Consider the following 18,287-nt stretch of genomic DNA (forward strand, 5'->3'; position numbering starts at 1 on the left):
CACCTTCCCGGTAACCCCCCCACCCCCAACTCCAGCCTCGGGCTCCGCCCACCGCGCCCAGGGCGCGCGCCAAGGAGCACCTGGCCGCCCCTCCCCCGGCGCCGCTCCCGCCCCCTCCCCGCCCCGCGCGCGCCCGTGCTCCGCGCCCACTCCTCGCAGTTTCCTCCTCCCCGCCCCCTCCCTCCCCGGGAGGCGGGGGGTGGCCCCCGGCGGGCGCGGCGGCGTGGCCAATGGGCGCCCGGCTTACTCTGGCCTCTCCCCCGCGCGGCCGCCAATCGCGGCGGGCGGTGGTGGTAATATTGTGGAGTGGAGTTTGGATGCCGCCGCTGCCGCGGGCTGGAACGGCGCGGCGCGGGGGCTGCCAGGGTATTTCGGGAAGGGGGCGTGAGGCGGCGGCGGCTGCAGCGGCGGCTGCGTGTGCGGGCAGCTCAGGGCAAGAGAAAGAAAGGAAGGAAGAGGGCGGGGAGTCCTCCGAGGAGGAGGCGGGACCGGCCGGGATCCTCACCTCTCGGTAGCGGCGGCAGGCGGCTCGGGAGGCGGTGCCGCCCCCTCCCGCGGACCCCGGAGCGCAGCCGGCCGCCGACCCGCCGGCCCCGGGCAGCGGCCGAGGCTACTGGGGCGGCGGCGGCGGCGGCGACCGCCATGGCGTTCCTCAAACTCCGTGACCAGGTAGGTGAGGGGCGGCGGGGCGGGATCGCGCCGACCGGGGAGGGAGGGAGGAAGGAAGGGGGGGGCGAGCGGGCCAGCGGTGCGGGCCGCCTGGGCGCCCTCTCGGCGGGGTGGCTGCGAGGGAGGCTGGGTGCCGCCCCGGCGGCGGGCGAGCGGCGGGCGAGCCCCCGGGGGCCGCGGGCGACCCTCCTGTCAGCGAAGCCCGGGCCGGGGGAAGCCCACGTGCCGCTGGGGGGCTCGCCGCCGCCGCCAGAGGGGCGGGTCCCGCGCTCGCCGCCTGGGCGCCCGCGTCCGGCGCGCTGCCGGGTGTGCGCCTTCCTGCCAGGTGAGGCTCGGGCCTAACAGGTGGCTGCCCGCCGCGGGGCGGGAGGGGTGCTGGCGGCCGTGACCCGGGGTCACGACCTTGCTCGCCGGTTTGCCGCGCCGCATAGTGCGAGGCTCACTCCCTCCGGGTCAGAGGCGGTTGGTTTTTCGCTTATTCAGGGTGCAAGTGGCCAGGCTTTTCTTTTGACATCTTGTGCACCATCTTGGTTACTTTTCTTGACTTGGGAAGAGCCGGTCCAAGAATGTCTGAAGTGCCGAAAAGAGGAGTGACTCTCTCGGACTGAAAAAATACTTTGTGTCTAGCAACGCAATTGTAACTGTATCAGGATGGTTTGTGCACCTGCAAACATGGAAAGATGGGTAACAAGGCTTCCAGGCCATGCGGCAGTTTCCAGGCATATCTCTCCTTTAAGGAAAAAAAAAAAGAAATTAACGTGAAATTTAACGATTCGCAATTTAACGACTTAGTAGTGCTGAACATTTGTTTTTACCATTTGTTTTTCTGAACAGAAGATATTGAATAGATAAGAAGGGAAAGTAACTTGCATGCATTGGGAAACGATTCCGAAAGTTTTTACCCTTGTTGTAAAAACATTGGGGAAAACTTTAGATGTGTTTTTTAATATTGTCTGTTTGTGAATCTTGTACCTTAAATTCGGAATCTAAGCAGGATCGTGAATTCTTATTTCATAGTGAGTCTTATTTTATATGTAGGCAGTCATAAGTGAGTTCTTTTTTATGCTTAGGCTGATGACTGAACTCAGGTGGAAGGTTTTTACTTTAACATCATCAGGACATGCATGGTACTTTGAAAAACTCTACTGTTTACTCAAGTTTATACATTGTGTTTCAAATTATGCAACTGCATCGTCCAATATGATAGCCACTAGCCACATGTGGCAATTTAAATTAATTAAAATAAAAAATTGAGTTCCTCAGTTCTAGCCACATTTCAAGTCCTCAGTAGCCACATGTGACAATGGATCATGTGTTGGACAGCACAGATAAGGAATTATATCATCAGAAAGTCCTATGGGACAGCACTGTTAAAGAATAAAAGATAAACCACTGTTAAAGCATAAACCAATTCCTGCTAATTCCTGTACAGTTAGCTCACCTTATACTCTTGATGGTGTGAAACTCAAGATCATGTTCTCCACTAATCTTTATCAATCGTAATGGCACTTCGTGCTTCCATAAGTTATAGTTGAGGTAATACTTTATTTTTATTTTGTTCCTAGTCTTAACACTTTTGAAAAAGTTTGAATCGTTGCATACATTAGAAATTTGGTGAGCTTTGAGGAGAGCATCCCATTTTATTCACCATCAGGTTGAAACTAAACTGGATTGTGTTTTCAGGCAGACATAAAGTCCAGTTATACCCTTTGCATTTGTGTGTTTAGGAATTGCAATTATGAAGCAATTGTGATGCTACTCCAGTTTTATATAGTGCCTGTTAATACTCAGTTGTAGTGATGTGTGAAATGTCACCTGAATACTTGAGGATACGTGGACAAGTTAATGACGTGGCATGGCTCAAAGGGGGTCGAACATGAGGTTTACCTCTGACTATTAAGTAATTGGCTCATCTGGTCTCTCTTTTGAAAGACTTTGAGAAGTGAGTTTGTTTTTTGTCTAAGGGGAATAGCTTTCAGAACTCATCTTATATGTTGATATTTTATTAGCTTTAGATATGATGGTAAAAATAAATTGGAATACAAGTACTGTTTCAACATTTCCCATCTATAGGAGTAGCAGTTATTTTCTTTGGAGGAGAGGAGATCTGGAGAAGTACACAGAAATAAAACTGGAAAGTACTTGACACAGCATTTAGCTCAATCCTCATTATACTTGAGATAGGAAGTAGTAGAATCTACATTTCTATGTTATTTCCATATTCATCTTGTGTTTTGTTTTCTTCTAGCTTTATAAATATGGTCTAATACACAGAAGCTATAAATTCGTAGGAGTTGTTTTCCTTTGTGCACATAAGCATGGGGGGGTGTTCTAGATGGCTTAAACATAAAATCAGAGTCAAGCAGTTTGTTTTCGTATCCAATCAATAATCTGAATAAAACAGTGTCCCTCATTTTGTGCCAACACCTAATATGGGGATAAGAAGTTACTGTACTATTTTCTGTCAGTAAGTGAAAGTAATTTTTAATTGTAAATGAAATGGAAAGTGTTTTCTGTTTGTAGTAGAAACATAAACTTTTCCCTAGATTTTTTTCTCATTCAACTGTTTATATAGCGTGAATTTGTAAAACTTACAGGGTTGTATTTAACAGGTGTCACTTTCAAGATTTTTGTCTTTGCATAACATTTTTTAAATTTTATTTTCCAGCCTTATTGAGATATTGGCATGTAAGTTTAAGGTGTACAACATGATCATTTGATATTTGTATATATTGTGAAATGATTACCACAATAAGGCTAGTTAACACCTCTGTTCCCTCACACAATTAACCACTTTCTTTGTGTGTGGAGATAACATTTAAATATATATTACAGTATGTAATATTACATACTGTATGACATATGACAGTATGTCACTATGCTATACATTAGATCTCCAGAACTTATTTGTCTTATAGCTGGAAATTTGTACCTTTTGACCAATTTCATGATTACATTTTATCAGTAGTGATTCATAGTATACCCTAATAGGAAAGGTAGGTGGTATTTGTTTAGATCAGGGATAACATACAACTGGGAAACTAAATGGCAAGTGACTTGAGGCTTTAGTATCTGAAAGACAGTAAGAAGTAGTGTAGATCATGGCAAATAGGACCAGGTGTGTTAGTTGCTGCTCAGCTCTGGGCCACTGTTGCTATGCAGATTGCCTGGTATTTTTAGGACTCCAGTTTGTTTTTTAGGAAGCCAGAATTCTGTATTCTGATGAAAAATATATTGATAAATATTGGCAAGTTGGTAGTTTTCATTGACAAAACTCTAAAGCTCTGATTTTAAAAGGGGGCTAGTAGAGAACCAGTTTACTAGTATAACCGCTACTTTAGATCAGTTTGAGAAAACAAACTACAAAATAAGATTCCTATTAAAAAATAGTTTTGAGTTATAATAGCCCAAATGGTCATAAACTTTAAAAAATTGAGATAATTTGTATAACGTAAAATTCACTCTTTTTAAGTGTAGTTTTTAGTATATTCACAAAGTTGTGTAACCATTACCAGTATTTAATTCCAGAACATTGTTATCACTCCAAAAAGCTATTAACAGTCACCCCTCATTTCCTCTTCCCCCCTTAGGCCCTGAAGCCATTAATCTACTTTCTGTCTCTATGAATTTGCCTATTCTGGATATTTCATATAAATTGAATCATATAATATTTGGTCTTCCGTTAATGATTTATTCCTCTTAGCATAATATTTTAAGGTTCACCATGTTGTAGCATGAATCAGTTGGTCATAAACTTTTATCTCATGTTTCTAAAAAATAGTTTTTACACTTTTATGTTGTGTTACTGCTGCCTATAGTGTGCATATATATAATCTGTGATGTTTGTTTCTATTTTCTGAGTTTGTTTTATAACTGGAGCTAAACTTTGTTTGCAGTAGTGCTAAAGGATAATAGCTTTTATACTTGCATTGTTTTTGTGTAATGTTAATGGTCAGTAGGTAAGGATTCTTGTTATGTTGAAGGGTTTGTTTTTTTAAACAAGGTTGGCATATATCAATTAGTAGATATTGGATGGATGAGAATAATCACTATTTTGGATAGTTAGTAAGTTCTTACTTGATCAAGTATTCACTAAGGGTAGAACATTATTTGACTTTTGGTAGGAAAAAATAGATGATTTTTGAAAAATCTTATCATTGGGGACACAGAATGTATGAAATGCCTGAAAAACACTGATGCCCAGATATTCAAGAACTATTCTTCATTGAGTGGTTCCCTTGGTTTGTGTTGGAGACTGTAGGGGATACAGGGTGCAGTAGTTAACCATCTCTGCCCTTAAGAATCTTATTGGTTAGAAAAGGAGAAAAGATACACATAAATGTCCAGTGACTGAGACACTTCACATGAAGAGGGTTTAAGGAAAACATTTGGAACATGTTATTTAAAAATGTAAACATAGTTCAAAACTGTGTCGTATATTTCCTGATATTTATTTGCTTGTTTTTTTTATTTTGAGACCTTGTAAGATAAAGTGTAGAATGTGAAAAGCTCCTTGAGATACAGATAACCTGTATCAGAATTCACAATGGATCAGATGATCTGATTGTAGGTAGAGAGCCAACCCTTCATGGCAAGGGAGGTATTTTAGGTTTACAGGAAAGATTTATTGAAAGCAAGCAGTTGTGCAGAAAGCAACAAGAGGGAGCTATGGCAAGCCAGAAAGAGAAGATGGTATATCTGTGGTAGGATAGTGAGGCGATAGACCAGATTAGTGTGTGTATTTGGAAAGGAGATAGATTAGCTAAATTAACAGTGACTACATTATGAAGTACTTTGAATGCAAGGCTAAGAAGTTTGGACTTGATTTGTAGGTGATGGGAAGTCATAGCATAACCTACAGTCTTAGAAAGGAATTAGGAGGAATGTGCATATATGTATTTTTCTCAAGAGGGTTTATAACTTTTATTAGATTTTCCAGGGTGCCCATGACATCCAAAAGTTAAATAACCACTATAGGTTTTAGAAGAATCTATAATAATAAATGCATAATATGCTAATTAGACCAGGTGACCTTCCGGACAAAGCAGGGGCTGCGAGGGAAGCCCAGTTCTCGGGTGCCAGAGGGAAGCTGGTGCCGGCAGCCAAGGGAAGGAAGGCCTACTCTTGCATGAATTTTATGCATCGGGCCTCTAGTAGATTATGAAAGACAAACGGGGACACCCAGATCAGTTAGGTGGCTACTGCTGTAATAGTAAAACATTTTAGTACCAACTGAGTACATTAAGTACTAAGCAAACATTTTAATGGGAATTAACACATCTTTAAAGGATCCTCATTGTTATATTAATGGCTCACTTGTGTGTATAGTTAAGAGTGTCTTATGTTCATGTGACAATTGACAGTTTTTTTTGTTGCATAGTTCCACCAGGGTAAATTAAACATGAAATTCAATTAAACATTTGTCATATATATATATATATATATATAGAGAGAGAGAGAGAGAGAGAGAGAGCGCGCGCTAATATGCTAAGTGTCTGTTCGGGTAATGATGTCATGTAGCAACGCCCGGCTTCCTCTCCCTAGCGACTAGCGTCCTTGGAGTTTCTTCAGCCCAGGAACAGGACTTGCTTTATAGCCAGGTGGAAACATTTTACACTTTAACCAAATGTCTGTGAAGCATTTTCTCATGCCTTATCTCATTTGATCCTCACAGAAGTCCTTTAGTAGGTAGATAAGAGACACGGTGGAAACCTATTTTCTTTTCATTAGCCAGAAAACAGAGATTTAGAAAGCTTAGAAACTTGACCCGACTGAAAAGAAGTAAGAAATAGTAGACCTTGAAAATGACTTCAGGTTTTCTTGCTGCACAAATATAGTCAAACACTGCTGCAGTTAAATATTTTACCCTTTGTTCTCCCTGCGTGATCTACAATAATAATATGCTTTGTGTTGATATTTACTGCTGTGTTGCTGACAATTGCCTGAAAGAGAAATTGGGGTGCTTCACTGGTCTGGAAAAAGTTTAGCTAAATCAGAAAGCAGATCTAATTAAGCAAGTTTATTCTATATCTATAATAATAAAAGCCTAAGCGACCATCACAACCGAACGGACGACTGAACAGGCTGTGTGGGGCGACTAGGCCGGCAGGGGGGTTAGTGAGGGGTGACCAAATGACTAAGCAGCCAGCCACGTGGGGTGACCAGGCTGGCAGGGGGGGTAGTAAGGGGCAACTAAACGATTGAGCAGCAGGCTGTGTGGGGCGACCAGGCCGGCAGGGGGGTTAGTGAGGGGCAACCAAACGACCAACCAGCAGGCTGCGTGGGGCGACCAGGCCCACAGTGGTGGCAGTTGGGGGCAGTCGGCAGGCAGGTAGACAGGTGAGCAGTTAAAAGCCAGTGGTCCCGGGGATTGGGCCTAAACTGGCAGTTGGACATCCTCGAGGGGTCCCAGATTGCAGAGGGTGCAGGCTGGGCTGAGGGGACCCGCTTCCGTGCATGAATTTTGTGTACCGGGCCTCTATATATAAAAGGCTAAGTTGACTCGCACATGCACAATACATATAAAGCTTTTACTGGTGCCAATCGCATGTGTGTTTCGGTCTGTCATTGTCGATCGTGAATTTGGTTGACACTTATAGAGAAAGGATGAATAGTGATATTAAAATATTCTAATTAATTTCCTTTCAGTGTGCACAAATTCGTGTACCAGGCCACTAGTGGTAGTAATAAAAAGAGCAGATAGTTCAAGTAGTTAAGATTTGGGTCACATCAGGTTTCCCTGCATTTTATATTATTTCATTTTTATTTTTCTAGTCAACTGTAAAATTAATATTCAGTGAGTGCACTCTACCTGGGCTGGAGTGAGATGCTCCTGGGAAATGTTCTGTGCCTGAAGAAAATAGTTTAGGATTCAGTCTTTTGGTTCTGGATAATGCATCTCATGGACAGTTCACATCAAATCAGTCACACAGCAATGCTTCTACTTTAAAGCAAAATTAATGAAATCTCCAGTTACTTAAACCAATAATGATTTCATGCAGTGGTTCTCAACCTTCTGGCCCTTTAAATACAGTTCCTCATGTTGTGACCCAAACATAAAATTATTTTTGTTGCTACTTCATAACTGTAATGTTACTACTGTTATGAATCGTAATGTAAATATTTGATATGCAGGATGGTCTTAGGCAACCCCTGTGAAAGGTTCGTTCGACCGCCAAAGGGGTCGCAACCCACAGGTTGAGAACCGCTGATTTAATGTGTTGCATGTTATACACATTTAATGTTTTAATGTATTATGCATTGTATACAGTGTATACAATGATTAAAGTTCCTAAGTACTTTAGGAACTTTAAGTAATTTCCACTCCTGCTCCCCAACCTCAGTTCTTATACTATTAGGTGATTCGCCCACCTGCTTTATAGGATACTGATTTTTTACAAAAAGTTACCAGCATTCCCTGTGTGTATACTAATTGGCATACAAAGTGAAGCTGGATAGAATTGCTGCCTCCACAACTTTAGTGAAAAGTTTACTTTTGCCTAGTAAATTTAAGTTCAAAATCTTAGTTATGGTTTACCAATTAAATGTATTTATTATAAACTTAAACTTATTTTCTAGTCTTAGGATATAAAGCATGTGGCTTGTGTCACTCATGGTTGAATGTTGACCTATGAACCAGGAGATCACATTGGATTCTTGGTCAGTCCACATGCCCAGATTGCAGGCTTGATTCCCAGTAGGGGGCGTGCAGGAGGCAGCCGATCAATGATTCTCTCTAATCATGAATGTTTCTTTCTCTCCCTCCCTCTCTGAAATCAGAAAAATTACATTTTTTAAAAAGGATATAAAGTCACAGATAATAAGCAGCAAAGGATAATTAAAATATTTAAAAAGGTAAATCGGAAAGTAGTTATCTAAGGTACCCAAAAACCCCTACAAAAATTTGTCTCATACTAGGAAATATAAGTTAGTCTGGAGAAGCAGTCTTTTCTCTTGCATTAGTATCTGTATTAAAGTTTGATAGCTTTTTCTTTTTAAAGTTTTTCTGAGATATAATTCACACACCAATTTAAATTGTACAGTTTAGTGATTTCAAGTATATTCACAGAGCTGTATAAGTATCACCACAATAAATTTTGGAACATGTTATCACTCCAGAAAGAAACCTCTTACCCCTAAACCTGTCACTTCCTCCCTAGCCCTAGACAACTACTAATTTACCTTCTGTCTCTCTTTATTTGCCTATTTCACTTAGCATGTTTTGTAGGTTCATTATATTGTAGCATATATCAATATTTTCATTGCCCATATAATATTTCCATTATATCATGTACCACATTTTATTTAACCACTCAACATTTGATGGACATTGGGGTTATTTCCACTTTGGGACTAGTGTGAATAATGCTGCTCTGAACATTTTTATCAAAGTTTTTGTGTGGAAATAAGTTTCTATTTCTATTGCAGTGGTTCCCAAACTTATTTGGCCTACCGCCCTCTTTCCAGAAAAAATATTACTCAGCGCCCCCTGGAAATTAATTTTTTTAAAATTTTAATAGCAGTTAAACAGAAAGATATATGTATTAATGTTTCTACCTTTTTCGTAAAATATAGTAAAGAAAGGTGTAAATTAGAAACAGTGAAGTTTGAAATTATGAAACTATTTATTGAACTCAGAATAGAAAGGTAATACAAAAAAAGTTAAAACAAATGCACCTGTGGCCATCACCGCCCCCCCTGGATCGCTGCAGCGCCCACCAGGGGGCGGTAGCGCCCACTTTGGGAATCACTGTTCTATTGGATATACTAGCATACTTAGAAATGGACTGCTTGGGTCATATAGTAATTCTGTATTTAGCCTTTTAAGGAACTGCCCATTCCTTTTTCATAGTGGCCGCACCATTTTGCATTCCCACCAGCAATGTATGAGGATTCTAATTTCTCCATATTCTCAGTAACACCTATTGTCATCATCTGTCTTTTAAAAACATTTTATTATAGTCATCCTAGTGTGTATGAAGTTATATCTCCTTGTGGTTTTGATTTGCATTTCCCTGATGGCTAAGGATGTCGATTATCGATTATCTTTTTCTCAGATCCTTTGTCCATTTTTTAATTGGGCTACTTGTCTTTTTATTATTGCGTTGTAGGAGTTCTTTATATATTTCAGGTACAAATCCCTTATCAGATAGGTGATTTGCAAAAATTTCCTCCCATTCTGTAGATTGTCTTTCTACTTTCTTGATGGTATTTTTTGAAGCACAAAAGCTTGTAATTATCAGTGACTTCTAGGGTTGTAACTATAGGGCCTAGGTGGGTAGGGCATGCAGGAAGGAGGAGCTGGTTTGAGGCTAAAATGAATTCAGTTCTGGCTATTTTAAGGTCCTAGTGGGACATTTAAGTAGAGAAATGTTATAGTAACCAGTTAAATGTGAGGCTGGACTCAGAGAAAAGTGTTTTTAGTGGTAATAGAAGTGAATGAGGTCACTCAAGGAATGAGAACAGCTCATAGTCAAGGAAGGGATAATGGAGAATATGAAATGAGTGGAGGAAAGGAAGCCTGCGAAGAAGCTATCAGAATTAGGAAGAGAGCCATGAGAGACTATCACAAGCCAAGGAGTGAAGAATTTCCCAAATTACACTTGTGTTTTCTTAGCTCAATTTTTTTCATCATCCTTTAGTTTTCTTTTTATCCAGTATATTGTTTTCAACTTTTCCATGGAAATATTCTTTTCTGTTTGCTCCAAGTTCTTTACTTCCTAAGTTCCTAACTTGGCATCAGAATCACTTAGCTAACTTAAATACAAAATTTGGGAATCCTATTAGATTTGAATGAGGATCGCTTGGGGTAATGATCTAGAATCTGTATTTTAAAACCTCTGGTAAAGACTAGCTTGCTCTTCACTAAACTTGTTCCCCTTTGTCTCAGATCCCAACTCATTTATACATTTACTTACTAGCCTCTCTTGCATTTGGGGATGGTCATATGATTGAGGATGGTCATAGGAATGAAGCAGAGAAGTGTGTTGAATGTTTCTTTAACCCCAACCAATACAAACTTTCCTTGAACAATGCTCTCTTTCCTTGACCTGCTGGTTGGATTGTTTGCCAGAGCAACTTTGGAAATGATAGGTCCAAGAGAACTTCTGTCAGCCTTGGGTCATCTCCAGTCTCCTCTTGCCCCCAGACGATCATTAACATGGATTTTTGGTCTTCGTGTAAGCATGAAATAAGAAAAAAACTATTATGTTATTCCACAGTTTTGGTATTTATCTATTATAGCACCGTTTCTTTAACCAAGATAACTCCTTAGGTTGTTATTATTATTCAAATTCTGATTTGGGAATCATTGCCCTTGGTTTGTAGGTTAGTCTTCAGCTGTTGATTTCTAGATTTTATATGTAAATATAAGGTTTTCTTTGTAATAATTTTCATGGAAATGATTATAGTTAACATCCTGCTTATCTTATTAAGTAACAAACATTTGTATGCTTGCTACCTGCTGGTCCTTGATACTGGGATACATCCTATATAATAAAAGCCTAATATACTAAGTGTCTGGTCGTCCAGTAGGCCGTTCAACCAATCAAAGCGTAATATGCTAGTGATATGCTGAAGCTGCTCAACTGTTTGCTATGATGTGCACTGACCACCAGGGGGAAGACGCTCCAACCAGTAGGTGAGCTTGCTGCTGGCATACGGCCTATCGGGACCGAGCAAGACAGGCCGGACACACCCTGGAGCCCTCCTGTGGTCCCTTCCCCACTGGCCAGCCTCTCAGGTCCCTCCCCAACCCTGATCATGCACTGGTGGGGTCCCTCGGCCTGGCCTGTGTCCTCTCGCAATCCAGGACCCCTCGGGGGATATCAGAGAGCTGGTTTCGGCCCGATCCTGCAGGCCAGGCTGAGGGACCCCACTGATGCACGAATTTGTGCACTGGGCCTCTAGTCTTTATATAAAACAGTCTCACTCGGGTGGCATGGTTCAGTGGTTGAGCATGGACCTATGAACCAGGAGGTCACAGTTCAGTTCCCAGTCAGGGCACATGCCCAGGTTGCCAGCTCCATCCCCAGTGGGGGGTGTGCAGGAGACAGCCGATCAATGATTCTCTCTCATCACTGATGTTTCTGTCTCTCTCTCCTTCTCCCATCCTCTCTGAAATCAATACAAAAATATATTTAAAAACAACAACAGCAACAAAAAGTCTCTGCCTTCTAGTGTGAGATAAGGGCAATTATCTTACCTGTGCTTTGAGACCATCAAGGGAGAAAAGACAAATTGAACCCAATGGTAGAGTTGGGCCCTTATTTTAATGGGATTTTATTTATGTTCTTCCTGTAATATTGTTTTCTCTCCTCTTTAGTAGACTGAAGCTATAATCTGTATAAAATCCTTTTAGGGGAACAAACACTGTATTTTTGGTAGATTTGTGTTACATGAGGGTATTTTACTTAAGCATATGTTTTTTTCTTAATCTCTACCATGAGGAAAAAATCAAATACTTTATATAGGAGAACTGCAATTCTTAGTCTTTTAAAAATTTATTTATTTTTATTGATTTCAGAGAGGAAGGGAGAGGGAGAGAGAGATTGAAACATCAGTAATGAGAGAGAATCATTGATTGGCTGCCTTCTGCATGCCCTCCACTGGGGATCGAGCCTGCAACCCAGGCATGTACCCCTGACTGGAATTGAACTCAGAACCCTTCAGTCTGCAGGTTAACGCTCTATCCACTGAGCCAAACCAGCCAGGGCGGCAATTCTTAGCCTTGATGCAAATTATATTATTAAACTTTTCCTGCAGTCAACTAAAGGGTGTTTTGTGTATTTTTTTTAAGGATATTTTATTGATTGCATTTTCTCCTCCCCCCCTTTCTTTTGAGGGAACTTTTAGATTAGCAATGGTGAAAGTAAGAAAGGACCTAACTCTACCTATACAGGGGTTGTCAAAAGTAGGTTTACAGTTGGGTGTATGTAAAACAGGTTATTCTTGTATTATATTTAGTTATATTTATTTGTATTGTAACTGTAAACCTACTTTTGCCCACCTCTGTATTATTCTTATTAGTATAATTAGGATAAAATCAGATAATTCAAACAGGACTTTAAAAGATTGTGTGTGTGTGTGTGCGTGTGTGTGTGTGTGTGTGTGTGTGTGTAGATGGGCAAACAGAAAGCTTCTATACTGGATAGTTTTCTGAATGGTGGGAAATTCCCCCCACTCTTTGAAAGCTTACATCCTAGGCAGTGTGTATTTACAGAGTCAGACTGGGTCATGCCAAGAGGGAGAAGAGTGTCCCTGGGAGAACTATAAACAGCTAGGCAGGCAACAACCACATCCTGGAGAAATGAAGTTAGTTGATCTTGAAGGTTAACAACACCTGGCTTTTAAGGGATGTAAAAGCAAACTTACAGCATCACACTGAATCTTTTTTAATGGAGTGTTTAATCCTTTCCTATTAAATGTTATTTTTGAAAAGGTTGAATTTACATCTCCCATTTGCTATTTATTTTCTATTATACCTCATGTCTTTTTTGTTGTTCCTCTGTCACCTTTTGTATTTTCTTTTTGCAAATTTATTTTTTAAAATGATATTTTTCTTAGGGTTTGTTCTTGGGATTACATATGCATTTGAATTTGTCACATTCTACTTCAGATTACTATTAATAATGCTCCAGTATAGCTCCATTTCCTCCTCTCTCTTTTGTGCTTATTGCCATACTAGAGGCCCAGTGCACGAATTCGTGCACAGGTGTGTGTGTGTGTGTGTGTGTGTGGGGGGGGGGGGGGGGGGTGGGGGGTCCCTTGGCCTGGCCAGCAATTGGGGCCAATCAGGGAGGGGAGGAGTGGCTGGCCGGGGGGAAGGTTGGCCAGCCTGGGAGGAAGGACCACGGTAGGTTGGCCAGCTGGGGGGAGGGACTACGGGAGGTTGGCCAGTGGGGGGAGGGACCGCAGGAGGTTGGTCGGCCAACCGGGGGGGAGGGGCCATGGGAGGTTGGGACTGTGGGAGTGCACTGACCACCCAGGGGCAGCTCCTGCGTTGAGCATCTATCCCCTGATGGTCAGTGCGCGTCACAGCAACCAGTCGACCCATCATTTAGGCTTTTATATATATAGATATATTATGTTCATTAATGTAATATGCCCAGCAATACAGTGTTTTAAGCAATATATGTCTCTTAAAGAGGAGGAGAAAGGAGAAAAATATAGTCTTTTATATTAACCAACATATTTACAGTTTCTGATACTTTATTTCTTCTTGTGGCTTTTGGTTACCGTCTGGTGTCATTTGCTTCCTCCTGTAGCTCTATTCTCTCTTTTTTTGCTATTATCCTATATAATAAAGAGGTAATATGCAAATTGACCCTCATGCCTTCACACCATCACAAGATGGCCGCCCCCACGTCACCAGATAGCCAGCAGGGGAGGGTAGTTGGGGGTGACCGGGCCTGCAGGGGAGGGCAGTTGGGGGCGATATGGCTGGCAGGGGAGAGCAGTTGGGGGTGATCGGGCCGGCAGGGGAGGGTAGTTGGGAGCGATCGGGCTGACAGGGGAGGGCAGTTGGGGTGATTGGGCCAGCAGGGAGCAGTTAGATGTCGATCAGGCCAGCAGGGGAGCAGTTAGGGGCTGATTAGGCTGACTGGCAGTCGGATATCCCCCAAGGGATCCCAGATGGGAGAGAGTGCAGGCTGGTCTGAGGGACACCACCCTCACCCCCCCCACCCCCCCAGTGCATGAATTTCGTGCACCGGGCCTCTAGTTGTTATATATAGCACCTTTATATGTTATATATGCCTAACAACTTTATAATTGTTTTAGGCAGTTACCTTTGAAATCAAGAGAAAAAAGTAAAAAATATATTGATACTGTCTTTGGTAATTTATTTTTTCTTTGCCTGTAATTACCTTTACCAGTGTTCTTTATTTTTTAGGTAGATTCCAGTTATTATCTGATGTCACTTTTTCATCCTGAAGAATTTCTTTTCATGTCTATCTCCTGAAGCATACATGTTAGAGTTAGTGAGCCCCCTCCCATCTTCTCAATTGGGATTATATTCCTTATGATCTTATACGGAAGTGAGGATTGAGAAGGGAGAAGGATGCAGGAGATGAGGCTGGGGCAAAGTATGTAGGAGCCAATTCTTAGAGTATCTTGGGTTCTATGCTATGGGATTTGAACCTCATAGCTGTGGGGTGCGACCATTGGAATATTTTATGCAGTTCTGGTATCAGGTTTGAGCCTTGAGGAAAGGACTTTGAAAGACTGGATTCTGAAGGCTATTTTAGAGTTGGCAAGTGAAGGTGAATTTGCCCTTTTTTCTGAAATTCCTTCTTCTTTGTTCATTTGGGCAATTAAAAGCTGTTTATATCCAAGTAGTAGCTACTCGATTGCAGGCATAAAATATTTACAGAGTTGTACATAGTTTGTAGAATGGGAACCATGGAGCTGTCTGAAGTTTGTGAAACAACAGTTTGAGAACCACTGTCATAGGATGAACCCACTGCTTACTGTTTGTGTATGTGGGATGCTATGTGTATTGAAACTTAGATGAACATCTTTTGGCAGCTGACCTTTTAAAAAACTTTTTAATTCTTAAAGGCTGGTTATACATATGCAGTACCTTTCAGTCGTTTTGATATGACAGAGAAGTGTTTGATCATTTTATTTGGTACTCACAGCTTAATTATATATATATACACACACACACACACACACATATATATATATATGTATGTATGTATGTATGTATGTATATGTATAGTTTTGTTTGCTTCTCAGGAAAAATTGAAGAGCATAAAACTTATTTATTCCAGGTTTTTGCTACCAGTTTTTTACATAAGTATAAAATGAAAGGAAAAAAGTTCCCTCCCCCCAGTCTTGCCAGATTCTGTTGTAAACAATCCTTGTGATTGTCAACTTGTCAATGGATGTTTTTTCCTGTGAGTAACTTCTGTAGAGGATGACCTTGTTTCTATACTATTCTCATTTGTTGCCTACAGTTGCCTTTAGGAGTGCAGGACTTTTTTTTTTTTTTCATTATTCATAAAAAATCAATAAACTTACCATTTCCAAGAGTTTAACAGTGTTTCATTAAATTGATGGAAGTTAGAATTGAAACTGGGAGGGGGGGGATTTACCTATTTAGTCTTGAACTTAAAATTTTCTAGAGAGTAAGGGCTGCATTTTTGCCCAGCACCAAACAGGTAATAAGGAATTTAGGCATATAATTATGTCACATGTTTTCTAAGTATTAGAATAGAAAATAACATTTTTTACCCACCACAATCAATACTTTGATATCTTGGTAAACCAGCATTTTCCAAATGACTGATTAAGTTATAAAATCACACATGGTTAAAGATACATTAGAAGTACTTGACTTTCAATGTGAAAAAGCATGAAAGGCTCATTGATTTAGTTTCACATTTCACATTGCAACTAACCTTTAAGAGAGACCACTTTGTCAAGTTTTGATGTAGTGTCAAAAAAGAATATCCATAATTATGTGAAAAGGCTTTTATAAATATGGTTCCATTTTCTGTAGTTATGAGTTACAGATTTTCTTCATATACTTGAAGCAGGAAAACTTATAGCATATTGAATGCAGAAGCGGCTAAGTTACTCTAGCTATCTTCTATTTAGCTAGACATTAAAGAGATTTGTACAAATGTAAAACACAGTGTCGGTCTTCTCACTAATTTTAAAAAATTATTTTCATAGTTATTTATACTGATATGTAACATTAAGTAGACTAAAAATATTTAAATAATTTCTGAGTTTTAATTTTGAATATAGTAGACATAAAAATAAATAGCCGCCATAAACATAACTCTTTAGGATCCTCAATAATTTTAAAATGTGAAGGGATTTGAGACCAAAATTTTTTTGAACTAATAGCTTCCTGATATTGGTCCCTCAGATATTGTTGAACCTAAGTTTTTTGTCTCTTGCTGAGTTAGGCTACAATAGGCAGGGGTGGGCAAACTTTTTGACTCGAGGGCCACAATGGGTTCTTAAACTGGACCTGAGGGCCGGAACAAAAGCATGGATGGAGTGTTTGTGTGAACTAATATAAATTCAAAGTAAACATCATTACATAAAAGGGTACGGTCTTTTTTTTTTTTTTTTTAGTTTTATTCATTTCAAGCAGGCCGGATCCGGCCCGCGGGCCGTAGTTTGCCCACGGTTGGGCTAGAAGATTTAAATTCCTTGGGTTTTGATGGAAAGTGCTGTCTTTTATTTCAACCCAGGTATATTTTAAATATATAAGATATATAGCGGAATTTATGATGGTTAAATTTTGACTCCATATGGCTAAAACAGCATGAGTGGAGAATTACATCTGGAAGAATGTCAAACAAAATTGTAGGAAATGGTAAAAAAAAAAAAAAGTTAGGTTACAGTAGGCAAATCATAGAAAAGGCATTTTCTTATGAAAAAACATTGTGAGAGTCTTAGAGAAATAAAATGAGGTTAGCAAACACCATAAATGTAAGAAATGTACATACCCATAAAACAAAAATACTATTATAGGAGCATGTTAATTATTGACACACACTATAGCTTTACCTAACCATGAAGAAATCATAGGTTTTCTGTTTTTATAAACACTGAAAATAAAGCTATGGATTTGAGTGAATTGTTGATTTGTTACTATGGAAGTAATTTTAGGCAAAATATAGAAGAACCTTATTGAAAGTGATTTAGAGGAAAAGAGATTTTTCACACATGTTTTCTTATCTATATAAAATTAATTTATAAAAAAATGTAATCAGGATTACTTTGATTTAGAGTCCTGATCTTAGTAAACCCTTGGTAGCCTAGCGGTAGGGCCTAGCCAGTTTGGCTCGGTAGATAGAATGTTCGCCATTGGACTGAAGGGTCCCAGGTTTGATTCCAGTCAAGGGCATGTACCTCAGTTGCAGGCTCAACCCCAGCCCCCTGGTTGGGTGCGTGCTGGAGGCAACCAGTCAATGTGTGTCTTTCACATCAATGGTTCTCTCTCTTTCTCTCTCTTTCCTTCCACTCTCTCTAAAAATCAATGGAAAAATATCCTTGGGTGAGAATTAGCAAAAAATAAATGAGTGTTTTTTTAAAAAGGTATACTTTTGATACATTTACACCAGATGGCTATTGTTGTGTTGGCTGTTGTCACTTTTTTATGTGACAATCTAAGGGAAAAGGGGTCAGTGCCCTGACTTAATTATCAGGTATTGCATGTTTTAAAAATTCTTGTGGCATACCAGTTGGAAATAGCTGGTTTAGTGTATATGCACAAATATTTCAACAATATAGATCTTAAAGAAAATGACTCACAGGCATATCAGGCTTACATAACTGTATGAAAAATTCTCTAGTCCTATCTCTATCCCTCTCTCTTTATCTCCCCCTCCTTTCCCACTTTTATTTTGTTTGTTTGGTCTTGTTCAGAAATTATAAATTGTAATGTAATCATACTTACCAATCTTTTATGTTCTCTTTCTTGTGTAAGAAACCCATCAAGTTCCTAAAAATACTGTGTCTTCTCAAAATTTGCAGTATCTTTACACACTTAGTTTTTTTTTTTACCTACCTGGAATTTTATTTTTGATTATGGTATGAAGTTCAATTTTTCCAGCTTGACTTTTTTTATTTTTTGATATTCTATATACCTTTTT

The 18,287-nt window shown here is 40.2% G+C and overlaps 1 protein-coding gene across 4 annotated transcripts in view; it reads left to right on the forward strand.

Annotated features, from left to right (window-relative positions):
* Positions 1-299: 299 nt before the first annotated feature.
* ANKRD28 (ankyrin repeat domain 28) overlaps positions 300-18,287 on the forward strand; it is a 139,447-nt gene continuing 121,459 nt past the window's right edge. For all 4 annotated transcript variants that reach the window (XM_070433359.1, XM_070433360.1, XM_070433358.1 and 1 more), the window contains exon 1: positions 300-669. Coding sequence is in view for 1 of the 4 variants with exons in the window: in XM_070433358.1 (XP_070289459.1) it covers positions 643-669 (27 nt within the window). In the remaining 3 variants the exon portion in view is untranslated. The remainder of the gene's footprint in view (positions 670-18,287) is intronic.

This window comes from Myotis yumanensis, unplaced genomic scaffold (genome assembly GCF_028538775.1).
Source record: "Myotis yumanensis isolate MYYU_CA2020_CCGP unplaced genomic scaffold, mMyoYum1.0.hap1 SCAF_14, whole genome shotgun sequence".
In the NCBI taxonomy this organism is placed as follows: Eukaryota; Metazoa; Chordata; class Mammalia; order Chiroptera; family Vespertilionidae; genus Myotis; species Myotis yumanensis.